We start from the raw sequence: 26322 nt of genomic DNA on the forward strand, positions 1-26322 counted from the left end.
GCCTTGGAGTGACAGAGGTGACGTTCTGCTGTTTAAATTACCTTTCTATTCTACTGACCTTTTTTTCACCCCGGAGCTATTAGCTTTGACTACCTTCAACCACCTTCGACTACCTACGACTAACATCATGACCTACTGCGACCGGCTTCGACTAGACCTACGACTAAAAAAATATTGATTTTTCCCACGGCGACCTATTTTTAGTCGCGGTCAATTTTTAACATTTTAAAAAATACGGCGCGACCTAGCTGAAGCCTCGACTACGTGGAGACCGCTCTCGACCATGAAGGAGAGTGATGAAGACCTCCTACGACCTTGTGGCGACCTTGCCTCGACTATGGGTCGCAGGCAAACTCGCCAGAGGTCGCGGTGGAGGTCGCACAAGTGGGACAGGGCCTAAACTCTTCTTAAATCAGTCAGCTACAAATTTATAATTTCTCTGATAATCCCACCCATTTGCCTGATGAGACCACATCTCAATTTTTCAATCAAAAAATGTCAAGTGTTCGACATCCAAATGAAGATTTTAAAGAAGTACTTGAAATAATCAACAGGTCAGGCAGCATCTATGGAGAGAGATCCAAAGCTACCATTTCAGATTAATAACTCTTCATCAGGTGTCTTAATTATGTAAGTGCCCAGTTTAGAATACTAACAAAATATAGAATTTCAAACCGTAGATGACCGAGTTAATCCCAAGAGACAGAGGTCGAGGTTATAAGGAAAATCTGTGACTGTATATTTTTCATTCAAAGGAAATGAGCTGGAGGTAAATCATTGAAATGGATGAAGATTGAATACGATCAAGAGAGCAGATCTGGAAGAATATCTGATTGTTTCAGCCAAATCCAAAGCAAAAGATTCACAAGTTCAAGTTGATGAAGGCCAGATTTAGGAGACTCTTTTCACAAAATGTTATCATCATATAAAACGAATTTACTATTGTAATGGGTATTGGTAAAATATAAACACTGGAAACACTTAAGAAGCAAAGCAATAATTGAATGTATGTTTTGTGAATCACGAGCCACCAGGAACAAATTGCAATCCCCTCTTCATATTTTTCCAATGATATTGTGGAGACCAAACAGTTTTATAGTGATCTCAGTTACCACTTAACGCTGTAAGGTTTGCTGTCTGAAATTTGATCTTGATGGTGAATTGAGATATAGGATGCGCACAATAAGAACTGAAATGCAGATCCATGCAAGTCAAGAGTGTTTAATTGTCATGTACCATATTGCTATGTGCGGCTTGCTGCACCAATCTATTAGGATGTACTGATTAAAGGAAGGGACATTTGCTAAAATGAGAGAAAGTAAATTTGTCTTTCCAAATGTCCTTACCTTTTCAAACTATTTTTGCAGATTTGAAGATAGGAAATATAACACAAACGCACAAGGAAGAAGACTTGAAATAAAGAACTATAGACCAGTTAAGGTAGAATCTATGAAAAACTGAGAAACATAGATTAGGGATTTAATGATTAGGAAACGTCAGCAAAGTTTCATGAAAGTAAAGTTGTATTTAACAAACCTAAAACAGATTTTTAGGGATATAATTAGCAAAGAACGTTCAGTGGATTCAGAATATTCCTTCTGAATCTTCAAAAGGTATTTGAAGAAGTCCAATATAAAAATCTATTACATTAAACAAGGCTTCTGGAGTTGGAGTACATTTTACATGGATGGGGGACGTGTTAAATGTCAAAACAGAGCAGGAATTGAGGGGCATTTTTTCTGATTTTTAGGTCTTCACTAATGGAAAATCACTGGGAATAACCCTGCACCCCCAACTCTTCACTATTTATATTAATAATGCAGACTAACATGTAGACTATCAACAAGTTTGTTTGCTGTTGTCGCAAAGCTAGGTGGGAAAGTGAGCAAGGATCAGTACTCAAATGGTTTGTAAAGGCTTATATAGAGAGCAAGAAAATGCAGATGGAAAATAATGTTGGGAAATTTGTAGTAGGAAGAATAGAAAAAAATAAGCAGTGTACAACTGATAAAATATGATGTCTAGAACAAATGCTGATATAATGTAGACAATTACGAACGTAAATGGTATACGTTTGTTGCAGAGCTATAGTTCTAAAAGGTAAGAAAGTTCATAGGAGCTTAATGAAAGTGATATTGAGATATACTAGATATTGAGCAGAGTTGACAGGGTGGATTCTGAAAGCTGTTTCCTCAGTCATTTCTTGTGTCCTTGCTAGATAGACATTGGTGCTACACATCACTAAACTTTCTGATTGTGATAGATTGGTTGCTGCACAAATGATCAGAGATGGTCTTCCAAAAGAGATGTAAACATTGGAATAGGTCACTCCATGACTGGTGTTGTAAGCACAAAACTAATTGAGATAAAATGGAAAAGAGATGTTTGAAAGCCCTAGCGTAAGAAAGAATGATGTAATATTTTGAAAGCCCTTCAGACTAGTGGTGAAACTGAACATTTGTGCTTATTTTGTATAATCAATATTTGCTCATGAAAAAAAAATTATGCTTTTAGTTAAGCTGGAATCTGTAGATTGCATTAATATCTCTAGGTCATTCCTATATTAGTTGGTATCTTACACAATAGATTAAGTTTTTACACAGAAAACCTAGTCCCGCACTCTTTAACATTAACATTATGAAAAATTAATTATCCAATCCTTATCGGAGCAGGCTCTGGTCAATCTGACAACAAGTCTCCTTGGTACTGGTCTTCTTTGACAGAAAAATACTTTGGTGAGAAAGTAAAAGGTACTATACAAATTAAAATCTCATAAAAACAGAGAACCGGGTTAATACATACATTTTGTTAGATGTTCAACAGTTCCTCTTCCTCATTTATAAATGTTGGAAATATTCTATAGTGATTGTTGGACAAGTAGCTGTAACAATTAGGAGGCCATGGATTGTGTTGTAACCCAATCTGGTGTCCTTTTCAAATCACAGTAACCTTGCGTTATCCAGCAGGAGTTTGATAGTTGGAATAACATCAGACAAATCAGTCTAACATTAATGGTATGCAAATATGATTAGAAAAATATTTTGAAGAAGGATCCCAACCCTAAACAAAACCTGTCGGAAGAAACTTCAGATGCACTGAAGATAGACACAAAATGCTGGAGTAACTCAAACAAAACCTATTCATGTTCCCCAGAGATGCTGCCTGACCCACCGTTACTCCAGTACTTTGTATTTTTTGACAAACAACATTTAGTGTGGCACAATCAAGGATAATCAGAGCGGTATTGTTCGGGGATGGTCATGTTTTTGTGACTGCAGGACAACATAAAGTAGAGTACAGAAGGGCTATTAAATCCTGGCCTTTTGTGTATGTATAAATGATTTGGATTAAGTGCGTGGACCATGTATAGTCAAACAATGGGATAGCAAACAAGGGAAGACAATAATTGATAAATAGTAGGATACTGACAAGTACAGAGCAATAGATGATCTTGAATTGAATCCCCACATCCACAATAATAGCAGACCATGCATTAAAGGCGTCCTAGAAATCATTTGGAGTTCATCTATTCTAAGGCTTGAACAATTAAAAAAAGAGCAGGAAGGTGACATTAGAAACCAACATTACAAAAACATTTGAAACCAACCTGGCCAAGGACCAAGATTGGATAGGGAAAGTTTAGAGGGATACGAGCCAAGCACGGGCAGGTGGGATTAGTGTTGATATGGCTTCTTGGCCAATATGGGCATTGGGCCGAAAAGCCTGTTTACATGCTATATATGACTATATATCTGTAAGTACTCCCACTTTAAGGCAGTAAGCCAGTGGGCTAATGGCCTGTGTAGTGTAAATTTGACTGAGAAGATTATAGTTAATTTGTCTGTAACATTGATCTTCCTCTTTATGTAATGTTAAGGTTGGATTCAAGGGAAACATGTCTGGCATGCTTTAAAGAGCGTACAATCGTCTCACACTGTTTTTCAACTCTCTCGCAGGTAGCTGACCAGCTTCCCTGGGTAACACTGATAATGCAAGTTTGCTTTGCCTGAAGATGGAAACACTTGAATCGGAATTAACCTGCCCAATCTGTCTGGAGTTATTTGAAGATCCTCTGCTGTTGCCCTGTGCCCACAGTCTATGCTTCAACTGCGCCCACCGAATCCTCGTCTCTCATTGCACCACCAACGAGACCATCAAATCAATTGCTGCCTTCCAGTGTCCAACTTGCCGTTATGTTATATCTCTGAACCACCGCGGCTTGGAAGGGTTGAAGCGGAATATAACTCTGCAGAACATTATCGATCGCTTTCAGAAAGCTTCGCTGAGTGGGCCCAACTCCCCCAGTGAATGCCGCCGTGAACGGCCCTACAAGGATCCCGTCACCATGTCCTCCGAGAGGGTCCAGTGCCAATTCTGTGAGCAAGAGCCACCGAGGGATGCGGTCAAGACGTGCGTGACTTGCGAGGTCTCCTACTGTGACCGGTGCCTCAGGGCCACCCACCCTAACAAAAAACCATTCACCGGCCACCGGCTGATTGAGCCAACTCCGGACTCTCACCTGCGTGGCCTAATGTGTATGGAGCATGAAGATGAAAAGGTGAATATGTACTGTGTCACGGACGATCAGCTGATCTGTGCCTTATGCAAACTTGTAGGACGTCATCGGGAGCATCAGGTTTCCTCACTGAGTGATAGATATGACAAGCTTAAGGTACAGTATATGGAGCTTCACTGTGAATGACCAGGCCATTTGGTCTATTTAATCTTGTCCTTTATGCAGAATTTTAATCTTCCCATTTCATCTTTTATTGGCCTCCTAAACAAGTAGACAGGAACTTGATTACGTATCCAATGTCAAAGGATGGATATTCCAACAATGCGGGACTTTATGTTACTGCATTGCAGTTTTAGCTTTGTTAACATAGCAAATACTGGCACTGGGATAACTGTCTCTTAATTCAAATGCTCTTTCAATAGGATTGCTAGCGAGAAATTTATTTCTGTTGATGAATATTAATGGAAGTTTAATAATAGTCCGACTCTTGAGATTTTACGGAAAAATAAAACATTTGCCAAGGTTTATTAAAACTGCAAAAATATATATATCTTGGCCCATGATTAAATTGGATTGTATGATACAGATGGAAAGTCTGTTTTCGAAGTTGAGAATCGCCCAATTTAATGATTTCTTTTCATAGTTTAAATGAGGATTACTGCGTGATTTGAAATCAAATCTTCTGAGATATTTCAGAAAGTTAGTAAGTAAAATTGAAAAACGCAATCATGTCTGTTCCAGATTACAGACTATTTTTTTTATTTACACATATCAATTGCTATATTATTCTTGAAAAATATCTTTAATGGATGAATTAGGCACGATTTCTCATTCTTCACCCACAACTCAATTTCTTTAACCAACTCCAAGAATCTCAAACACTAATAAACATTTATTTATTGTATTTCATCAGCGCCAAAGGCTTTGAAGGAACAGGGTGGGAGAACATGGGTGTTGATCTAAGTAACATGGCACTCATGAGGGAAGAAAACATGTGCAATAGTTTCAGCTCAATCGGAAACTACAGCACTGAGTACTTGGTATAATTTACTTGAATTTTAACTAAGATCAGGAAGTTCATGTTTTTTGCAGATTGCTATGCTGAGAATTGTACATATTTTTCTATGCTTTTGTAAACGGTAATGGTGCCCAGCTGTCATTAGTACTGTTGAGTGGTCATTGACCACATTTAGTGTGTGAATTAACCACAGTTTGTCCCATTATGATGCTTGAGAGAGAAAACAGGATTTATGAAACCAGAAGATTTTGTTCAATGGCCAATCATATTTCCCAAGAGATCAGAAGTTTTTGAAATAGAAATTAATCAAACTTTTGCTCTTTTAATGATTACAATGGGATTTAGCATTTGAAATAAACATCACATATTCTGAGGCTACTTGAAAGGCATTTAGTCCAATGTGTCTAATTGCCTAAATTGTTGGGCCCTGGTGTATGTAATAAGAAATAAGAGTAAGGAATAGCTATCAGTTTTCCAAAAACAAACTGCTGGAGGTATGTAGTTGGCATCTGTGGAGGGAAATGGACAGACTATGTTTTGGGTCAGGCTCCTTCGTCAAAACTGCAGTAGAGGGGAGATCCCCCTCTAACTTCCTGCTACTCCAGTCTTGAAGTATCCGGACACAAAACATCCATTTCCTTCCACAGATGCTGCCTCACCTGCCAGGTTTCTCCAGCAGTTTTTTTTTGCTCCAGATTTCGGCATCTGCAATCATTTGTGTCTCTGTTAGTTTTCAAGCTTGCCATATCATTCAAGACGATCATTTACCTCAATTCTGCTTTATCCCAGTAATCTTAATCCCAATAATATGGCGAATTCCAAAAAAAAACAATTGAAGTCATTTTTCTTCACCTCAGTCCTATAATAAATAAACCCCACAATTCTTAAGTCTATTCTGCCTGTTTCTAGACTTCACTCTGAATATTGGTCCTAACAAACCTTTCAACATTTTATATATTTCAAATAAATCACTCCTAAAGGCACAGAACTTGGTCAGACCTCCTAATACCCCGTGGTCGGGACCTCCACCTCCGGTCAGTTCAAAGTCAAAGTCAAGGTAAGTCCAGGATCGGCTGCCCCACCAGAGACCGCTCTTCATTAGGCAGGCCGGCGGTCGAAGATTTAATTAGTGAACTTCAGCACCGCAATTAGGGCCGATGGTCGAAGCTAGTCCAGGGGTGATGGTAAGTCCATGCCGGCCCCGCGGTAGAAGTGGCATTCTTCTTCCCCCCGGGTCCCCCACGATGGATCCCGGGCTGTAGACGCCGCACCAGCTGGAGTTCTGCAGACCGCGGCTTCAGGCTGCCGGCAGCCCCGGGCCAGCGAAACGGAGCGCTCCCCTCCAGCGAGGGCTCACCCGCTCCGCGCCGAGAGTCCACGCTGCGCCCGCCGCTGAAGCCCCGGGCGCGTCTCCGGGAAGGCCGCGCCGATCCTTGCTGTTGGGCCACAGGGGAGGCGACCTGGAAAAAGTCGCCTCTCCGTGGAGGAGGCGACCAAAGCGGTTTCCCCCTTACCCCCCCACACCACCCCCCCCACACAAAACACACCGAGAAACATTAAAAAACATACTTTAAAACATACTAAAAAAATAAAAAAAGTTGAAAAAACTAACGCGCTGCTGACAGGCTGCTGCACACTGCAGCTCCCCCTTCTTCTATTCCAGGTCAGTTGAAAGGTCAGTTCAATGTCATTGCTCTCGCAATAGGGCAATTAGTGAACTTCAGTAATTAACCTAGTGAGCCTTTACTGCATTCCAATTAATGCCAGTACATCCTTCATTTGCTAAGGAGATCAAACTTGTGCACAACACTCCATGTATGGTTGCATCAAGGTCCCTTATAATTGAAGTGAAACTTCAGTATTATTCACACATTCCTGTGGATGAAGGTCACCCTTTCTAATCGATTGCCTAATCTGCAAAACTGTTAACCTTTGTCATCAATGTACAATTACATCTAGCATGCCCTGATTTACTAACTTCCACAATCTCCTACACATTCCAACAAAAAAAATCTATTTCTCCAATTTCCTCACCTCCACAGATAACATTACATTCTGCTGCATTATTTATCATCTAAGACATTATTGCCATTCATTTTCATGTTTTTATCACTTTGAAACCTCCTTGCGGTTTATTTTCATACTTAATTTCCCCAAATTATCCATCATATCCCTTACCAAATCATAAATTACACATCATTTTAGCCCTAATCCAGTGGTGCAGTTGGTAGTGTTGTCTTACAGCACCAGAGATCTGAGGTCAATCCTGACCTCGGGTATGTCTGTGTGGAGTTTGCAAATTCTCCCATTGAAAGCCTGGTTTCTCTGCCACATCCCAATGACGTGTGTAGGTTAATTGGATTCTGTAAATTGCCCCTAGAATGTAGATAGTGTATGAATAAGTGGGAACTCTTGGATCGGAATGGTGATTGGAAAATAAAGTGCATGTGCAAAACATCAAACTATTGAATTTCATTAGTAGTGTAAATGGGTGATCAATGATCGGCATGGACTTGGTGGGCCGAAGGCCCGTTTCCATGCGCTATCTCTAAACTAAAACTAAATCCGACATATGTCATGTGGCACATTTCTTGAATACCTTTTCAAATCAAAATACTCTGTATGTACTGGTTCTCCCTTATCTATAAATAGTAATGACCTCTAAATTCCGGAAACTTAATCAGATACCCTTTTCCTTTCATAAATCTATGTTGACTCTCTCATATCTTTGTGTACAACCAATATATATCTAGGTATTCACTGTTCCCTTCCTTTTAATATCTTTAACTTCCCTTCTTAGTGGTGATTGGACTGATTTTTCCCACCATATGTTTTATTCCTCAAGAGATTTGCAGTGAATTATGAGGAAGCTAACACCTGTTTTAGAGGCCATTAGTGAAGCTTGCAATTATTATTTTTTTAAGTTATAACTTCAATCAACTTAACAGAGAATTTCAAAGAAAAAACTATAGGGAGCCAGGAAAAATAGCACAACAGAATATGCACATGTCCCCATATCTCTCAGCCTATTCTACCCACTTCTAGCTCTTGCCTTAAGACTGTATATGCCGTAATGTTGATCTAATGTGGATGGGCCATTGTGCTCCAGTGAAGATGATGAGAGCTGTGTCCTAAGTTTGGATGGGCTTGCACCTCCTGACATGGTCTTCAGTTGCACTTGCCTGAAAACTGGTCGCAGCCAACTTTCAGATTTTATAGAAGAGCAACAACTGATATCTTTCTTCCAAAAAAAGAGAAAGTTTTGTGCTGCACAAGAAAAGAGTGAATACTATTTTGGTAAAGGTCAACCAAGGGTATAACAAGTGCAGGAGGCATGCAAAACTGAGAGGAACAAGGATGGGAGAAAACTTCTATCATGTGGGGGATGAATCATAGCAACTACTAGCAACAGACAAGAAGTAATGGGAAACAAAAGATGGATGGTCTGCTGTCAGAGGGTCTGAGTAATAATATAATCTGGAAAATAGATATCTGTAGCACAATTTTTACAATTCCTAATGTATGCTACAATGTGTTGGTGTTAAAATTTCCTTCACTGTACTAAAGGGCCTGTCCCACTTGGCCGTCATTTGCGTGCCATTTACGCGACCTCCAAAAATGTGGTCATCGCGTTGTGACATAGGTAGCGAGTGGGTAGCACGGGACGGGTGCATGGAGGTGTGTTGAGTTGCGCGTGGTATCGCGCAGCACTCCAGCATTTCGTACGCTGACGTATTGGCGTCGCACACTGGCGTCCCGACGTCTCACGTGTATCGCGTGGTGACGCATGGTTACGTCGCTGCGCGCCGCAGGGTATTCTAATGACGTCACGCACACCAGACGGCATGATGATGCGTGATTTGCGTGCGACGACGCGTGTAAAGGCGCGTCGACCTATTTTACATAAGAAGCGAAAATGAGGCGCAAATGACGGCCAAATGGGACAGGCCCTTAAGGTTCAGTCAATGTTACTTTGTCTTGCAGCAGTCTGCATTGGGATAGTGCATCTTGTTTGCCAGCAAAGGGCAGAATCAGATTCAGCTACATCTCCTGCAGTTGTAATTTGAAGGCTTTTTCTATTTGGAGATGAGACATAAACAACAAGCAGTAGGCGAGGCATCCTAAAGGCTAATGCTGCCTGTGGCAGGACAGGACATTGGGCCTTCATGATCAGGTCAAGAACCCTGCACTTTCAAACTGGGACTTGAAAATGAGGCCCAAACTGACGAACGACTCTGTATGCTAAAGATAGATGTAAAAAGCTGGAGTAACTCAGCAGGTCAGCCAGCATCTCTGGAGTAAAGGAATAGGGAATGTTTCGGGTCGAGACACTTCTTCAGACTGAAGACTGAGTCTGAAGAAGTATCTCGACCTGAAACGTCACCTATTCCTTTTCTCCAGAAAGGCTGTCTGACCTGCTGAGTTGCTCCAACTTCTGTGTCTACCTTCGGTTTAAACCAGCATCTGCAGTTACTTCCTTCAGAACTCTGTATACTATCTCAATGTGCTACAGTTGTGTTGTATCTGAGATGTATCTGAAGTGTGCTTACGTATAGTGATACTTGTACTGTACCTCGGTACATGTGACAAATAAAGTACTGTTGTAAACCATTGGATAAAACCTAGTGAAGGAGACAATGGCCAGAATGTTTAAAATGGGGGCTGATTGGGAAACTTCTTACATGGACCAAGGACACCTGGAATTACTGAAAACACAGGGGATTAAATACAGAGTTGGATAAAGGAATAGGGAATGTATCGATTTTTAATCCATTGCCAATAATACATTCTGGGATAAAAAATAGTGAAATTCAATTCTATTATTTCCACAGAAAAATAAATCGAATGAACTTTGTTTAAAGCTAGAGTTCAATAGATTGGTGTCACAGTGGAAATGCTTTCTTCTATTCAAATTGATCAGACAAAATAAATATGTATTTTCTGCTGTTGGCTCCAAGGGCTGATGTTAAATAGTCACGGTTGTATAGCACAGATGTAGGCCATTCGATCCATCATGGAATTACTGACCTTTTTGCCCATCTATACTAATCCCATTCCTGATGTACTTTAATCTGGTCACACCTCAGCCCCCTTCATTCCAGTGAGAACAATCCCAACCTTTCTGATCTCTCCCCATAACTAAACTTCTTCATGGTGAATCACCTTTGCCCTCTCTCCAGCACAGCCGTAACCTTCCAATAGTGTGTCGGACAGAACAGTACCCTACACCTCAATATGTTGTGGGTAAAGAGAAAGAGATTCAAATTTGTTAAGTTGGAATTTAGCCAGGTCTGGAGAACAATTCTGTCAAATTAGCAGTTTTTTTAAATTAAAGTTTTAGGAAAAAATAAAATTTGTTGGTGCTAAGAATGGGGAGAAAGTGAAGAAATAAACAGTGGAGAGGTGAAGTCCTGCATCATCGTTTACAGAACAGTCCCTGAGATGACTGGAGGTGTGTCAATGGTGCTTCATTGTCACATATGCAAACGCACAATTAAATTATTTTTTTTGCATGCAGTTTAGTAAAGTATTTCCATACCTAAGCCCAAACCCCAATTAACAAAGTGTACAGAAATAGTCCACTAAGACCGCATGTCTAGTGTAAGTCTAGTCCATGCTTTAGGTCTTATCAGCGGCTCTGATCCAGGCAAACCCCAGGCTGCTGCAGGGCCACAAGCCATCGCCTACCTTGGACGTTTGGATCGTCCAGTGAACTGACGTCCAATTTGCACTAACCTGTGATGCCTGCTTCTCCTTCTTCCACTTGGAAAACCCTCTGAAATTTGGACCAGGGATTTTGGAGCTAAGGAATTGTTAACTTTTCTCTTTAAGCTCATTTACACAGAATGGTTTCTGGCCAAATTATAGCAAAACAGTGGGCTTTACAGACCCATTTTGCAGCAGTTCAGCACTTTGAGAGGCAAAGGGAGAAAATTAGTGAGGACATATTTTAAAATGGGGATGAATGGAGGTGATTTTTTTGTTTTTGTCTTGGACTTAGTTATGTTTCGTTTGGGAACAATCCACAATGCAACCAGTTACATTTGATTCATTTTGCTACTCCAACTTTAAATATGAATTTATATAATATGTAGGTACAACAAAAACACAATGTTTAATAAAATAAATGTAATTGTTCAAGCTACATTTTGCCTATACCTTCCTCTGGTGTGCTGGAGGTTATACAACCAACATTCATTCAAATGTTAAGAGACACATCCGAGTTATAGATTGAATCACGATAGTTAGACATTCGATGTAATGCAAGATTTATGAATGGGTTAAAATGTTCCTTGATATGTTGGAAAGATATCAACATATTAAGCAGGAGTTGCAAATCAAGCCAATTCACAAATTAAGATGTTTACTATGGAGTTGGATTTAGAGGGATTTAGGATTTGATTGGGATTAAAATGATAAGATCTCTCCACAGGATGTTTTGCAGATGAGGGAGTGGGAAAGCTGAGCGTTTAAAGATTTGTTCAGCTTGGAACTGAAACGTAACCTACTTGGAGCAGAGAAACCAAAAATTACACACACTTTATAATTCTGCAATGAACGATGAAATAAGAAAAATTAACCTTGAAAATGGTTTTGCATTTAGAACACAAAATCATTTTACAAATACCATAGACCAAATGTATGGATGTGAAATAACAAGATACTAAGAGATGGTGGGTATCCAACTAATTTGACCTTTGTCCCACGGTTCAGCCTCTCATTCAGTGGGGCGGAGGTAGGGGATGGGACCTTTTTATTCATTTAAGAGTAAAAAATTAACCTTCTCCGTGCAGGTAGGAATAATGCCAAACAGGAAATTGAGAGTCCATCATGATTGCATTTTGGATTATGCCACATTTCCTGATCCTAAAATATATATGTGTACACAAATGGTGCTGCAGAAATCCAGAGGCACAAATAGTTTTACTTGAAGGCTGTTCAATTGCAGAAGAGTTGCGGAAGAGTAAAACAATGTATAATCAAAGAATGAAAATTGTCACTGAAATCTCGATACCCGGGACTGGGAAACTATTTGCTTGGCCAGGACGCCGAATTACTGGTAGTTACTGTGGTATATACTATGTTAGAAACAGTTATCTATTCAGACATGCATTTGAATCTTATCCAAATTGATAGGAGGAAGATTTTTTTTCATCTGCCGGGTGTAAACTGATGTGTTAAATTAGCTTGGGGTAGTTTCCGCGCTTTTCCTAATCTCTCAACTGCCCGCAATATCAACAAACCATCACCAGAGTGTCAGTCTCACTCAACATTCACGGGAATGGCTGACATGTGAAATGGAAAATGCCACTCTGCCGCAGGAAGAGATGTTTTATTCCCAAATTGGGGATATTGTTTTCATAGTTTACTGTAATTTTATCCTGTGGCTGCTTGAAAACAAAGCAAGGTGTGAAAAATGGAAAATATTGCCATTTTCACGCACTGGCGTTCTCAATTACCGCACAACACAAAGTAAGTGAATATAAAGATGACATTTAAAGAAAGCATCACTCATTGAAATCTGAATTAAAAACTAGAGAAATGCATGGGAAATTCAGGGAAATGATGAGAGAAACTGAGTAAAACCTTCAAAACAATGACTTTTCACCTGATAAAATGTTGACAGTCATCTCTACAATACTGCTCGACGTGAAGTATTTCTGCTTTTATTAGATTTCCAGATTTGAAGTTTTTTTGGTGACTGGATAAGCTTAGGATGTGGTCATTTATCAGTAGTATTGTCGGATTCAGAACTACTTCTATTTAGCCCATTTAACCAATGTTAAAGTAAGAAAGTTGCAAACTACATGAGATGAACAATGAATTAAAAATGTTTGATCTTGTATGTACTGCATGCTATCCTCCTTATTTACTGAAACTAATCTCCTAAATAAAAGTTATGAGGTTCAGCTCTTCAAGAATTTTCAGAGGCACAGAATATAATTCTTTACCAGTTATAAATCAAGGAGTGGGAGACCATAATCTCTAAGAATTATTTTAACCTGTTCCTCTTACCGTGTGGAAATATCATCAAATCACAATCAGTTGCATTCATTATGGAGCTAAATCGCCAGTTGAGCTGTTTGAGTAATATGTTTTCACTTCTGCATCAGAAGAGTGCCCATTGCTGCCACTGTGTGACAGTTTCATTTGCCACGCCATCTCCATTTATACCGCATAGTAAGGACTTTTATGTTGAGAGCTTCATGCTGATTAGAATCTGTGTCTAGACTGTCCAGATGTGTTACATTTGGAATCTAAGTAGCCACACAGAGGTCAAAGACTTTCATCCCATTATTCTGGTCTGAACTGAAACCATATCACAGAGATGAAAGGGCACTGTTTTAATTGATTGACCCATTCGATACCAGAAATAGTTTCTGATGGGCTGTGACATTTCAATTTGTTATAGCATTAACAGGCTGGAAAAGTAACCCGAGGTTACAATAACATTAAAAGGATAAATATTTAAGCAAAAGGATCTTGCATTTGTGTAGCAGCTTTTAGAAGCTAGAAGCCCCCAAAGCACTTTATAACCAAAGAAGCACTGTTGAAGTCTATGTACTCCAGTAACGTAATCCATCATCAAAGATCCACAATCACTTTATTTAATGAATAGCTGTTGAGAAACTTTGCGTTTGTGGGGAAATCATTTTATGTAAACATGCATTATTATTGGCATTGACTTAAAGATCTTCATGACCATACTTGCTTGTGATCTTTTTACTTCTGTGGAAGTTCCAAAAACAAAATTAGTGCCTCAGGCAGAACTGTTTCCTGTTCATTATATGTATCTATCTGTGTGGGATCTCTGTATCAAAAAAACTACTTATCATATGTCACAAGACCACAATGTCAAAGTGATAAAAGAGGAAAAAATCTCTGCTGACATAAAAACAAACTGCTGATGGAACTCAGCAGGTCGGGCAGCTCCTGCGGAGGGAAATGTACTTTCGGGTTAAAACCCTATTTCAGGACTGAAAGAGTGGGCAGGAGATATCCAGTACAAACAATTGAGGAGGTGGTGTTAGAGATGACAAGCATTGGGTGGATTCATTTGGGGATTGGTGGATGGAGTCAGTTGGGAGAGAGAAGGGCGGAGAAATCAAAAGAGGCTGGGACAGAGGTGGAATTAACCAGGTGCTGCAGATGATGGAATGTTATGGGAAAAGAAGGTGGAGTATTGGAATAAAATAAGAGAGGTGGGGTGGGCAGATGGGAACAGTGTACGGGGGTGGGGATATCCAATGGAGGAGAGGAGGGCGATGGGCAGATGGAGTGCATTGAGAAGGAGCAGAGTGAGAGGGCAGTTGTTAATGGATGTGTGGGGCAGTTTGATTTTTGCTCACCCCCACATCCGTAGTCTTTTATACTCCATCTCTGTTTCTCCATTTCTGGAAATCTCCATTTCGTATTACCCTGTCCGGCACCCAAATTTTTATCTGTGATAACTCGGGTCCTTTAAGTTTAACTTTATTATATTGAAGTGCTTCTATGTGTTTGTCTGACTGTATGTGCCTGCGGTGCTGCTGCAAGCAAGATTTTCACTGTACTTGTACCTCAAGGTGTTTGTGCATATAGAAACATAGAAACATAGAAATTAGGTGCAGGAGTAGGCCATTCGGCCCTTCGAGCCTGCACCGCCATTTAATATGATCATGGCTGATCATTCAACTCAGTATCCCGTACCTGCCTTCTCTCGATACCCTCTGATCCCCTTGGCCACAAGGGCCACATCTAACTCCCTCTTAAATATAGCCAATGAACTGGCCTCAACTACCCTCTGTGGCAGAGAGTTCCAGAGATTCACCACTCAGACAATAACATGCATATGGCACTCAGCTTGACATGACAACGTTGCATGCCACCTATTTGATCTGTGGCATGGACTAATGAATCATTTATTGCTCAGCTTTTTGTAATTTTGACAATAGTTATTTTAGTTTAGAGTCACGATATGGAAATAGATCCTTTGGCTCAACAAGTCGATGCCGGCCATCGATCACGCATTTACATTATGTTATACCACTTGCTCATTCACTCCCTGCACACTGGGAACAATTCTTACAGAGGCCAATTATTCTACACACTGGTATGTTTTTGCGATGTGGGAGGAAACTAGAGCATCCAGAGAAATCGCACAAATCATAGGGAGAACGTGCAAACTCCATGAAGACGGCACCCGTAGTCAGGATCGAACCAGGGTCTCTGACACTGAGAGACTACCACCTGTGCCGCTCTGTCAATCCATAGGGACCACTGTTCATCTTAGTGAAGGCAACGTTTCAGCTTCATTGTTCAGGTGAATATGATTGACGTGAGGACTCTTTTGATGAAGTCACAAAGAACTGCAGATGCTGGAATCCTGAACAAAACACAAAGTGCTGGAGGAATTCAGCAGGTCAGGCAGCATCTAACCATATAACCATATAACAATTTGGTCGAGGGAATGGACAGGAGACACTTTTGGTTAGGGCCCATGAAACTCATTTGATGTTTGCTTCCAGCAGTACTTAGTCAAATCGCTTCTTTGTGCTATTGATTGTATCGAGCGGATAACATTTCCCTCCTGTAGTTTTAATGAACTAAACCGCATAAGGTACAGTGCAATGTTTTTGTGCAATAGCGGTAATTTGGGTATCAACCAACACAATGCATATTGTATGCTGAATCGGAAGGAGAGAACTTTCCAAATAATATATGTTTTTTGTAATTGCATATTGTAAGTCCATTGTTTATTCCACAACTATTTGAGTTAGGGGCAAGTCATTTTAAAGATGTGAAACATAGAAACATAGAAATTAGGTGCAGGAGTAGGCCATTCGGCCCTTCTATATGAGTGGATCGAAGTAGACCATAGTGAGAGGTATGTGCCCAGTCAGTCATAGAAACATAGAAACATAGAAAAATAGGTGCAGGAGTAGGCCATTCGGCCCTTCGAGCCTGCACCGCCATTCAATATGATCATGGCTGATCATCCAACTCAGTATCCCGTACCTGCCTTCTCTCCATACCCCCTGATCCCTTTAGCCACAAGGGCCACATCTAACTCCCTCTTAAATATAGCCAATGAACTGGCCTCAACTACCCTCTGTGGCAGAGAGTTCCAGAGATTCACCACTCTCTGTGTGAAAAAAGTTCTCCTCATCTCGGTTTTAAAAGGATTTCCCCCTTATCCTTAAGCTGTGACCCCTTGTCCTGGACTTCCCCAACATCGGGAACAATCTTCCTGCATCTAGCCTGTCCAACCCCTTAAGAATTCCCTCTCAATCTCCTAAATTCTAGAGAGTATAAACCAAGTCTATCCAGTCTTTCTTCATAAGACAGTCCTGACATCCCAGGAATCAGTCTAGTGAACCTTCTCTGCACTCCCTCTATGGCAATAATGTCCTTCCTCAGATTTGGAGACCAAAACTGTACGCAATACTCCAGGTGTGGTCTCACCAAGACCCTGTACAACTGCAGTAGAACCTCCCTGCTCCGATACTCAAATCCTTTTGCTATGAGTGAATACCCGTGGAGGGCCAGAGATTACCTGTCAAAATTATTTGGTTCACTATTAAAATTAAATTTTAAATTTAAAGCCATGTTGTGAAGTTTATTTTTAAAGGTAAGTGTGAGGAACAGGAATGTATTATTGGAACAGAGGAGGAACCAACTTTGACAAAAGAAACAAGCAGCAGAGAGAAGATGAACCAGGGAAACGTTTCTGAAGAAGGGTCTCGACCCAAAACGTCACCTATTCCTTCTCTCCAGAGATGCTGCCTGTCCCACTGAGTTACTCCAGCATCTAAGGAAAAGTTGATGTTGGTTTACAAAAATAGACACCCAGGAGCAACTCAATGGGTCAGGCAGCATATCTGCAGAATATGGTTAGGTGACGTTTTGGGTCGGTACCCTTCTTCAGTTTGAAGAAGGGTCCTCATCCGAAACGTCACCAACCCATGTTCTCCAAAGATGCTGCCTGACCCAAACAACTGCGCCCAGCCTGCCACCCAGAGTAACTATCTGCCCAGACAGATCAGGACCAGATACAGAGCTAATATCACTGAGTTCTGCACCTGGTGTCAAGTGGGAGGCCCCAGTAGTGACTGGGTTCAGACAGACGAGTGCGGAGGCTCAGCCTTCTAGTGCCCTGACAGGCGTTGACAGAAGGCTGAGCTGAAAGCATTCCCCAGCCTTCTGTTACAACACAAAACTACAAGAGGATAGCCTTAAAATAAAACGACTCCCCTTACGCTTAGCTTGTTAATCCGTTAGCTAAATATACCTATTGTTATGTGTGGGATCTCCAGTGCCACCAGATCTGACGGGGAGAAGGATCAAAGGGGTGATTTCCCCAGCGCGATGCTGACTGGCATCTGCCTCTGGACTGTAGTCCAGCGACAAACTGCGGCGACAGATGTGGAACCATCTGTTATTCAATAAGCCTTGGATTTACGGCAGCCATTTGTAAAGAACTTACTTACATTTGAATGGGTGAATGCTTTTGGCTCACATCAGAACTGTCAGTCATAGTAGGGAGATTTTGGTCTGTCGTTGGTCATTGATGCCATTTATACAGGAGCACAAACTTAATGAGAGCATTTACACTTTTCAGTTTGAATTTTATAAAATATGCTCCAGTTTAAAGGTATGCGATGGAAGAAGTGATTCAGAAAGCAAGTTTGCTAAGACACCTCTCCAGAAGAAAACGTGATTTACCAGATGAAGTTACGAACAGTATCTTCATGAGTTACTGGGTTATTTCAGCAATATAGTGTTATTTGCCATCATATCATTGTCGCTAGGAAATGCAGTATCGCATGAAATTTACTATGTTTACATTTGAGGCCGATGAATGGAAAATCTAGTGTTCACTGTATTAGTTGTGTTTACAGCACATGTCATTTGGCCCTGCTGGATTATGTCTATGGTTATTGCTTGCATCTCTCTTCCTGTCTTCCTTCCATTCTGTTAATTTCTCTCCTCCATATCTATCTACCTTTCTCTTAAAAGCATTTATGGTATGTGGTTCAACAGTTCCTTGTGATAGCAAGTTCTATATTTATACACAGGCGGCATTTGGTATGGTGTCACATCAAAGGTTATTGCAGAAAGTAAAAGCTGATGGTGTCAGAGATAACATATTGGCCTGGCTAGAAGATTGGCTGGCCAATAGAAAAGGGGCCAGGCATGAGCAGGTATTTATTACAAGATGTAATGAATGGTGTTCCAGAGGGATCAGTGCTGTAGTCTCAACATTTTACAATGATTTAGATGAAGGCACTAAAGGAGTGGTTGCTAAAGTTGCAAATTACACAAATTAGGTTGGAAAATAAGTTGCAAATGAGTTGGTATTATTTGGTATTGGTTTATTATTGTCATGTGTTTTTAGTAAAATTAAAAGTAAAATTAGTAAAAATTTGACAGTAAAATTTTTATTTTGCATGTTATCCAGGCAAAACATACCACGTGTGATTCCTATCATACCCACACATGCATGTAAAAGGTAATGCATAAAGAGAAAGATAACAGGGTGCAGAATATAATGTTACAGGTACAGGGGCCTTGCGTTTTTTAAAGCTTCATTTTCTCTGTATCTGTAACATCTTCTCCAGTTTTTAATTCTCCCACACTAGGCAAATAACTCTGTGCATTCACCCTATCTATCCCCTTTTGATTTTATACACTTCTATAAGATCACCCCTCAGCAATCCCACACTCCAAGGAATAAGTACTAGCCTGCTCAACCTCTCTCTATAGCTCAGCCCCTCAAGTTCTGGCGACATCCTTGAAAATCTTCTCTGCACTCTTTCCAGGTGATCCAGGTCAAAACTATACTGAGCGGTCCTCCAAGTTAAGATTATCAAAGTTTCCACAAAATGTTAATATAGTTTATCTGCTTTTCAATTCTTAACCTTATTGAAATCCACTTCACTGCTGGGTTTGTCCCAGTGAGCAAGAGCGGAACTCGCTATCAAAACATGGGGGGGACGTGTCCCCTCTGCCCCCCCCCCCCCCGGGTTTTCCGCCCCTGCCAGTGAGCCAAGCCAAGGTTTGGTTTATTGGTTCTAGTGACATTTTCCAGATTCCATTTCCTCCACTTCACAGTTAGCTGCACTGAACATCTATTTTCCTATTCCTCTTGCGTTTGATTTCTTTCCTTTCATTAGCTGCACCTCTCAACCTCCCATTCTCTTCCAAATAAAAGTAAATCCTTCTAAAGAATCCCAACCACTGACATAAGGCTCACTTTGAAAATTGTTTCCTAGTTTATCTATACTTCCCTATTTGTCCATGATTTTTCAATGCTGGTTTTTTTTCAGAATGTTTTTTATGCTGGGTATTATTGATCTCCATTTTAAACATTTGAAATTGAGATTCCTTGTCAGGTGGATTTACCAGTTTACTTCCACAGGTTCCATTCCCATCCAATCACGGTGACCTGTTCCCGCAATGTATTACTTTGGACTTTGCCTGCCTTTAAGTTTTATACTTTATTATATTCTGTGCATTGTTATCTCAGTATTGCACACAATCTCCCACCTTCCTCCCATTCATCCCAACTCCCTTTATATCCCCATCGATTCCTTTCTTTTGGAATTCTGGTGTTTTACATTAATGGGAGTTTCAAGTACCATGTAAAAGCTATGTACTTTTTTTATTTTCATGTGTTGGCTTGTTAGTTTATATTCAAGGGTGATTAAAATCTCCTTAATCATAGCTTGTTTTTGATTAATTAATTCCATAGATGTATCTACGCATTTCCTCCTCCACCCCCATTCTGCTATTATATGGTCTGTAGAATTTCCCATAAGCATAACCAATCCTTTGAGATTGTGTTCCTGCATTGATGTTAGTTATCTTTGGTCTATTTCCATTAATGGTTTCTAACTAGCAATGTGACTTCAACCACCCCTTTGTTTTATTATTCTTGTGGAATAGATTTTATCTTGCAATATTTTACTGATTCTTTATGCAACTGAGTTTTAATTATCCTGACTGGTTCTGTTGCCTCACTACAAATTATTGCTGCAGTCCCTCAGTTTTAGTTCAGATGCAATGCACGTTATTACTTGGACTGTTTGGTTTATTTTGTCCATTGCTGTCTTTACCTACAGTTTTTAATCAACTTGGATTTGTATCAATTGCTGTGTTTGTTTCTTAACCATTTGCTACCCTTATACTTTAGTGTGTTCTGATCTTTAATATTGATGACTATTTCATTTACCTTCAAGCCCTGATATTTTTCCAAACAAAGGTCTTCTCTTTGTTTTTTACTAATTTAATGTTCCACACAACCTTGTTTATCTTTCCACCAGGAGACTGATCCCAATTCAAATTAAGCAGAGCCTTTTCCAGTAGTACAGCCATTTCCTCTCCCCGCACTGATGGCATTCTCCCATGAAAAGAAACCTTTCCTTCCCACACCAGTCTATCTGGGATGAGCAGTAACTACTATTATTTCCACATGACGATAGTAGTGGAAGAATAGTAAACTTAATTGAGGCCGTACACAGATTTGCCACATTTCCGATGCCATCTTGTGCCCTTCAAGTTTCAACTTCTTAAAAATATCCAGTCTTATCTTGGCCTTTAAGGCCCTTTGTCTTGGCAGCAGGTAGGAACAGAATTAGGCAATTTGGGCGATCAACTCTACTGCGCCGATAAATCACGGCTGATCTGTCTTTCCCTCTCAACCCCATTCACCTGGCTCTCCCCATAAACATTTGACGACCTTACAGCATGGTAGCGCAGCAGTAAGGTTGCTGACTTACAGCGTTTGTAGCACCAAAGTCCCCGGTTCGATCCCAACTAAGGGTGCTGCCTGTACGGAGTTTGTACGTTCTTCCCGTGACCGCATGGGTTTTCACCGAGATTTTCGGTTTCCTCCCACACTCCAAAGACGTACAGTTATATAGGTTAATTGACTTGGTGATGTGTAAATTGGCCCTAGGGTAGTGTTAGTGTGCAGGGATCAATGGTCGGTGCGGATTCGGTGGGCTGAAGGGCCTGTTTCCGCTCTGTATCTAAAACTAAAGCTAAAACTAATCAAGAATTTGTCAATCTCAACTTTAAAAATACCCAATAACTTGCCCCAAGGGTTAGCCTAGCCAGGTGATGCTGTTAACGTCTTTGAAAGAAATGGGGGAAACATTTTAATAACACTGGCATTTTATTCTAGATTTCCACCACAGATGAGGACACTAATTTCTAATCACCTAGAGAGAATGACCAGAATCACCTCGCCCCCCCCACACACACACACAGGGTTATTTTTATGTGGTGTTCTGTACAACTGTATGTCATACCATTGTGGTAACATGACTCAGAGATTTTCTGAACCTCTTTGCTTACCATATGTTAAAGTAGGTTTGGTTACTAGCACCATCAAGATAATAAAATGAATGTGTAGGAAGGAACTGCAGATGCTGGCTTAAACCGAAGATAGACACAAAAAGCAGGAGTAACTCAGCGGGACAAGCAGCATCTCTGGAGGGAAGGCATGGATGACATTTTGGGTTGAGACCCTTCTTTGGACTGGTCGGGGAAAGGGAAACGAGAGATATGGACAATGATGTAGAGAGATTAAAGACCAATTAATGAAAGATATGCAAAAAAGTAACAATCGTAAAGGAAATAGGCCATTGTTAGCTGTATGTTGGGTGAAAACGAGAAGAAGATTGTTGGATGCCGTAAATAAAATACTCCCCCCAAATGAGTCATTGCCAAAATTAACATTCTGAAACTATCCATTCAAACAGGACTGGTGCCAGGACGATCAATACTTGATCTGGGATATCTAATCTGGCACAATTTGCTTCAGTTCCTCGCCTAGCTAGGAAAATGGGAAACATTAAAAAATCAATTGGAATTAATGATTTAGATCACGTGTGATGATAAAATGGTAAAGATGCGTCGTAATGAGATCGCACTTTCAAAAGATAAAAAAAAAGAAATAAATTAGGGAAGAAAGTCAGACCCCATGATAGTCTGGCCAGTGCACTGTTATACATCTGTCTCAGCCCGTAATCCTTAGCAAGATTACTGTCTTCCTTTCCTAAAAAGGTCTATTGGATTTATTACTGGAGGCTGATGTCAGTACAGTTACTGCATTCACAGAATCTACCAGCACATAAGAAATGCAGAATGCGGTATCCGCTGACACAGAGAATATGTGCTCACAATAAATTATGTACGAGACATCGCTAAACATTAATAGCAATGTAATTTCAATCAGATGGATTTTTGTACAGGTTAAAACCATAGCCTTTAAGCTGCGTGTCTTTCCTTTCCCATCGGTGAGACAAAGGGCCATGGTGCTCCATCAATGCCTCTGTAAATACCATCAGGGATACAGTGGTGATTTTCCTTGCACTCGACCATGTGCATCCATTTCTTCTCCCCTTCAATCCCACCTCCATAGAAGCAGATACAGTAGAGACTTTTAAAAGACATTTGGATAAATATACAGATAGAAAGGGTTTAGTGGGACAATGGGCTAAATGAAGCAAATCTGACTAGCACAGTATGAGTTGGCATAGAAGGTGGGCTGAAGGGTCTGTTGGAAGGCAGAAATACTCAATATATGATTCCAATATGATAAGTAAATTGATCAAACCAATGTACTTGGTTGAACAAAGCTTCACCCATGTCTTGGTTGATCAAGTGACATGGTTCTGTTCATGTGCTCCTATGTTTAATTTCTAAAGGCAGTGGTCATAGGCTGATCCTCTCATCTTGTAGAAAAGCAAAATAGATGCTATTATCATAACAAAGAATGTGTAAGAAAGAACTGCAGATGCTGTTAAAATCATAGGTAGACACAAAATGCTGGAGTAACACAACGGGTGAGGCAGCATCTATGGAGAGAAGGAATGGTCGACATTTCAGGTCGAGACCCTTCTTCAGACTGATGTCAGGGGAAGGGTCGGGACAAAGATAGAATGTAGGTGGAGACAGTAAGTATTTCCACTATTTTATGTTTGTATTTTTGGTTTCTCTGATGTAGAGGAGACCACGTTGTGAGCAGTATGTGCACATTGTGGCAGCATAGTGTTAGAGTTGCTGCCATTCAGTGCCAGAGACCCAGGTTCGATCCTGACGACGGGTGTTGTCTTTACGAAGTTTGTACGTTCTCCCCGTGACTGCATGGGTTTTCCTCGGGTGCTCCTGCTTCCTCCCACACTCCAAAGACGTACAGGTTTGTAGGCTAATTGGCTTCGGTAAAAATTGTAAATTGTCCCGAGTGTGCAGTGTAGTGCTAGTGTACGGGGATCTCTGGTTGGTGTGGACTCAGTTGGCCGAATGGCTGTATCAGTGCTGTAACTCTAAACTAAACTAAACTATATACTAAAATGGAAAAAATGCAGGTAAACTGCTGCTTTAGTTAGAAGCACAGTATGGTTCCCTGGATGATGGAAAGGGGCCAACTAAAAGAGCAGGTGGAGTAATCCTGCTCAACATTTAACATCCAGAATAGTATTTTATAAGCATTATAAATCTTTTTTTAAATCTCAAGTTATATTACCGGGAGAGAAGTTTTTTGTCATTTGCTACGGTAAAGGGTGAGAAAGAAGGAGGCCCATGTGCATACTTTCCATAGATAGTGGGAGCTGCAAGCAAATGTCACCCAACACCAGGGAGAGAAAGTTGTTGCAATAACTTCTGCTAACATAGATTCTGAACCAGTGGTTGACTTAAACTTTAAAATGTGCTTTAGAGACCAATTAGAGACTTAGAATTTTCATCATGTTTTTGGTTGAGGAACCTGCTTTCCCAACCCTCAGCCACCACATTCTGAGATTATTTAATTCTGAGAGACTTGATTCCTTGTATCGTAAAACTGGCTTTTCATGAAGCACGATCAGACTCAATTCAACGTGTATAAGATGGGTATGAGACTTCCAAACTAGTTAGTTGGATGATCGAAAGGCTGACTGACTCATATTGCCATGAGGATAGAATTCTATGCTTTACTGGTGAAAACTGCATTATGTGGTGCATTTGAAGCAGGGAGCCGATGCACACAGGCTTAGTTTAACAGGAACTGCCCAAAACCAAGGGTGGCATGATCCTGAGTGACATTGGCTTGATGCTGAAGGAAGTTTAAAGATACTTTTGAAAGGCAAAAGTTGTTGCAATGTAGAGGAGTTTTCTCCAGGGCAAAATGAGAGTTTATAGTTTTGTTTTCCTCTAGTAATGGACCAGTGATTGATTCACATATTGCTGTGCAATTTTTCAGTTTTATTGAATACATTCAAATGCCATGCAAATAAATGCTACACGGTGTACTTACAATGGAAATTAAACTCGAGTTGGATGCTGCTTATTCGAACAATAATTCCAGATGATACTTTCCATAAACCTGAATTATTTGTTATTGCATTCAGTATTATATATTCCCTGGCATTATATTTGAATCCTTTGGCCAGGGAGTTAGATTTGATTATATGTTTTACATAATTGCATCGACTTAATAGTGTTGATTGATTGTGAATGTCAGGTTGCTGAGAGGAGCTTGGTTGAGACAGTGTTTATAACAGGTCAATGCGGGAAAGAATCAGTGTGTATAATCCACTGGCATGAAGCTTTATGTAGGTTGAACAAAAAGGTTAGGCACAATTTGAACGTTGTGTCTGTTTCTTTCATCACATCAGTTGGGATAGCACTGTGGCACAGCGGTAGAGTTGCTGCCTTACAGTACCAGATACCCGGGTTCGAACCTGACTACGGATGCTGTCTATACAGAGTTTGTACGTTCTCCCTGTGACTGCGGGATTTCTCCGGGTGCTCTGTTTTCCTCCCTCATTCCATAGACATCCTTCCATCATTCCAAAGACATACAGGTTTGGAGGTTAATTGGCTTTGGTAAAATTTTCAACATCCAAGATATAAAATATTTCAGAAGATTACAAGATATCAGAGCTCAAACAACACGTATGATTTTCCATTCAGCAAGATCCCAGTGCTCATTCCCCGCATTGAGACATCCAAATGTTTCTTAAACGATTCAAGGATGTTTACCTTAAAAACTTCTAATTGCGGAAGAATTTCCTGACATCTGAACTAAAAGTAAATGGTATTGTTTACAGAAGGCCAGGATCAAGGTCATATCCAGGCATTCATAGCCAGTGAAAGTGCAAGGAACAAGGAGAAGGGGAAGAAATGGATTGCTGTCTACTGCTTTCTAAACACAAACAGCTCATCTGCTCGGAATTTAGGAAAACTCCAACTGTCAGATTGTAGCTCTCCCCCACCCTCTGTAAATCTTTTAGCTCTGGTCTTCCGGCTAACATTTATTGGGCTGCACAAGGATCGACCATTTATCTGTCATCAAGAGATACTACCGCTGAGGTAATCACATCATCAAAGAAAAATGGAATGGAATCAGGACAGACATTCACCTACTTAAATCAGTAGATATTCAGACATGACACCCACCACCTCCTCATCCCCCTAAAGGGGCTGTCCCACTGCGGCGACCTAATTGGCGAGTTTAGGAGAGTTAGAAAAAATGTCATGTTGAAGACCTCCTTCGACTATGTAGAAGACTAGCTTTGACTACCTTAAAAAAGTAGCGACTACCCTCAATTACCTACGAATAACATGCCAACCTACTACAACCTACTTCGACTAAACCTACGAGTAAAAAACTCGCCAGTAGCGATTAAAAAGATGGGACAGCACCTTAAGTTCAGAGTGTTGGCAACAACACATCTGCATTTTTTTACTTGCGTCTTTACCCCCATTCATTTGCCAATCGTTCGTACCTATCACTTGCCAATCTCTGATCCCTCTGCTA

At 40.5% G+C, this 26322-nt stretch overlaps 1 protein-coding gene across 4 annotated transcripts in view; it reads left to right on the plus strand.

The window, feature by feature from the left end:
• LOC129702126 (probable E3 ubiquitin-protein ligase MID2) overlaps positions 1-26322 on the plus strand; it is a 188453-nt gene that overhangs the window by 90325 nt on the left and 71806 nt on the right. For 3 of the 4 annotated variants that reach the window (XM_055643715.1, XM_055643716.1, XM_055643717.1), the window contains exon 2: positions 3957-4672. In XM_055643715.1, the coding sequence (XP_055499690.1) occupies positions 4013-4672 (660 nt within the window). In that variant the 5' untranslated portion in view covers positions 3957-4012. The remainder of the gene's footprint in view (positions 1-3956; positions 4673-26322) is intronic. The other variant, XM_055643718.1, reaches the window with a different exon arrangement.

Source organism: Leucoraja erinacea, chromosome 12 (genome assembly GCF_028641065.1).
Source record: "Leucoraja erinacea ecotype New England chromosome 12, Leri_hhj_1, whole genome shotgun sequence".
Taxonomy (NCBI): domain Eukaryota; kingdom Metazoa; phylum Chordata; class Chondrichthyes; order Rajiformes; family Rajidae; genus Leucoraja; species Leucoraja erinaceus.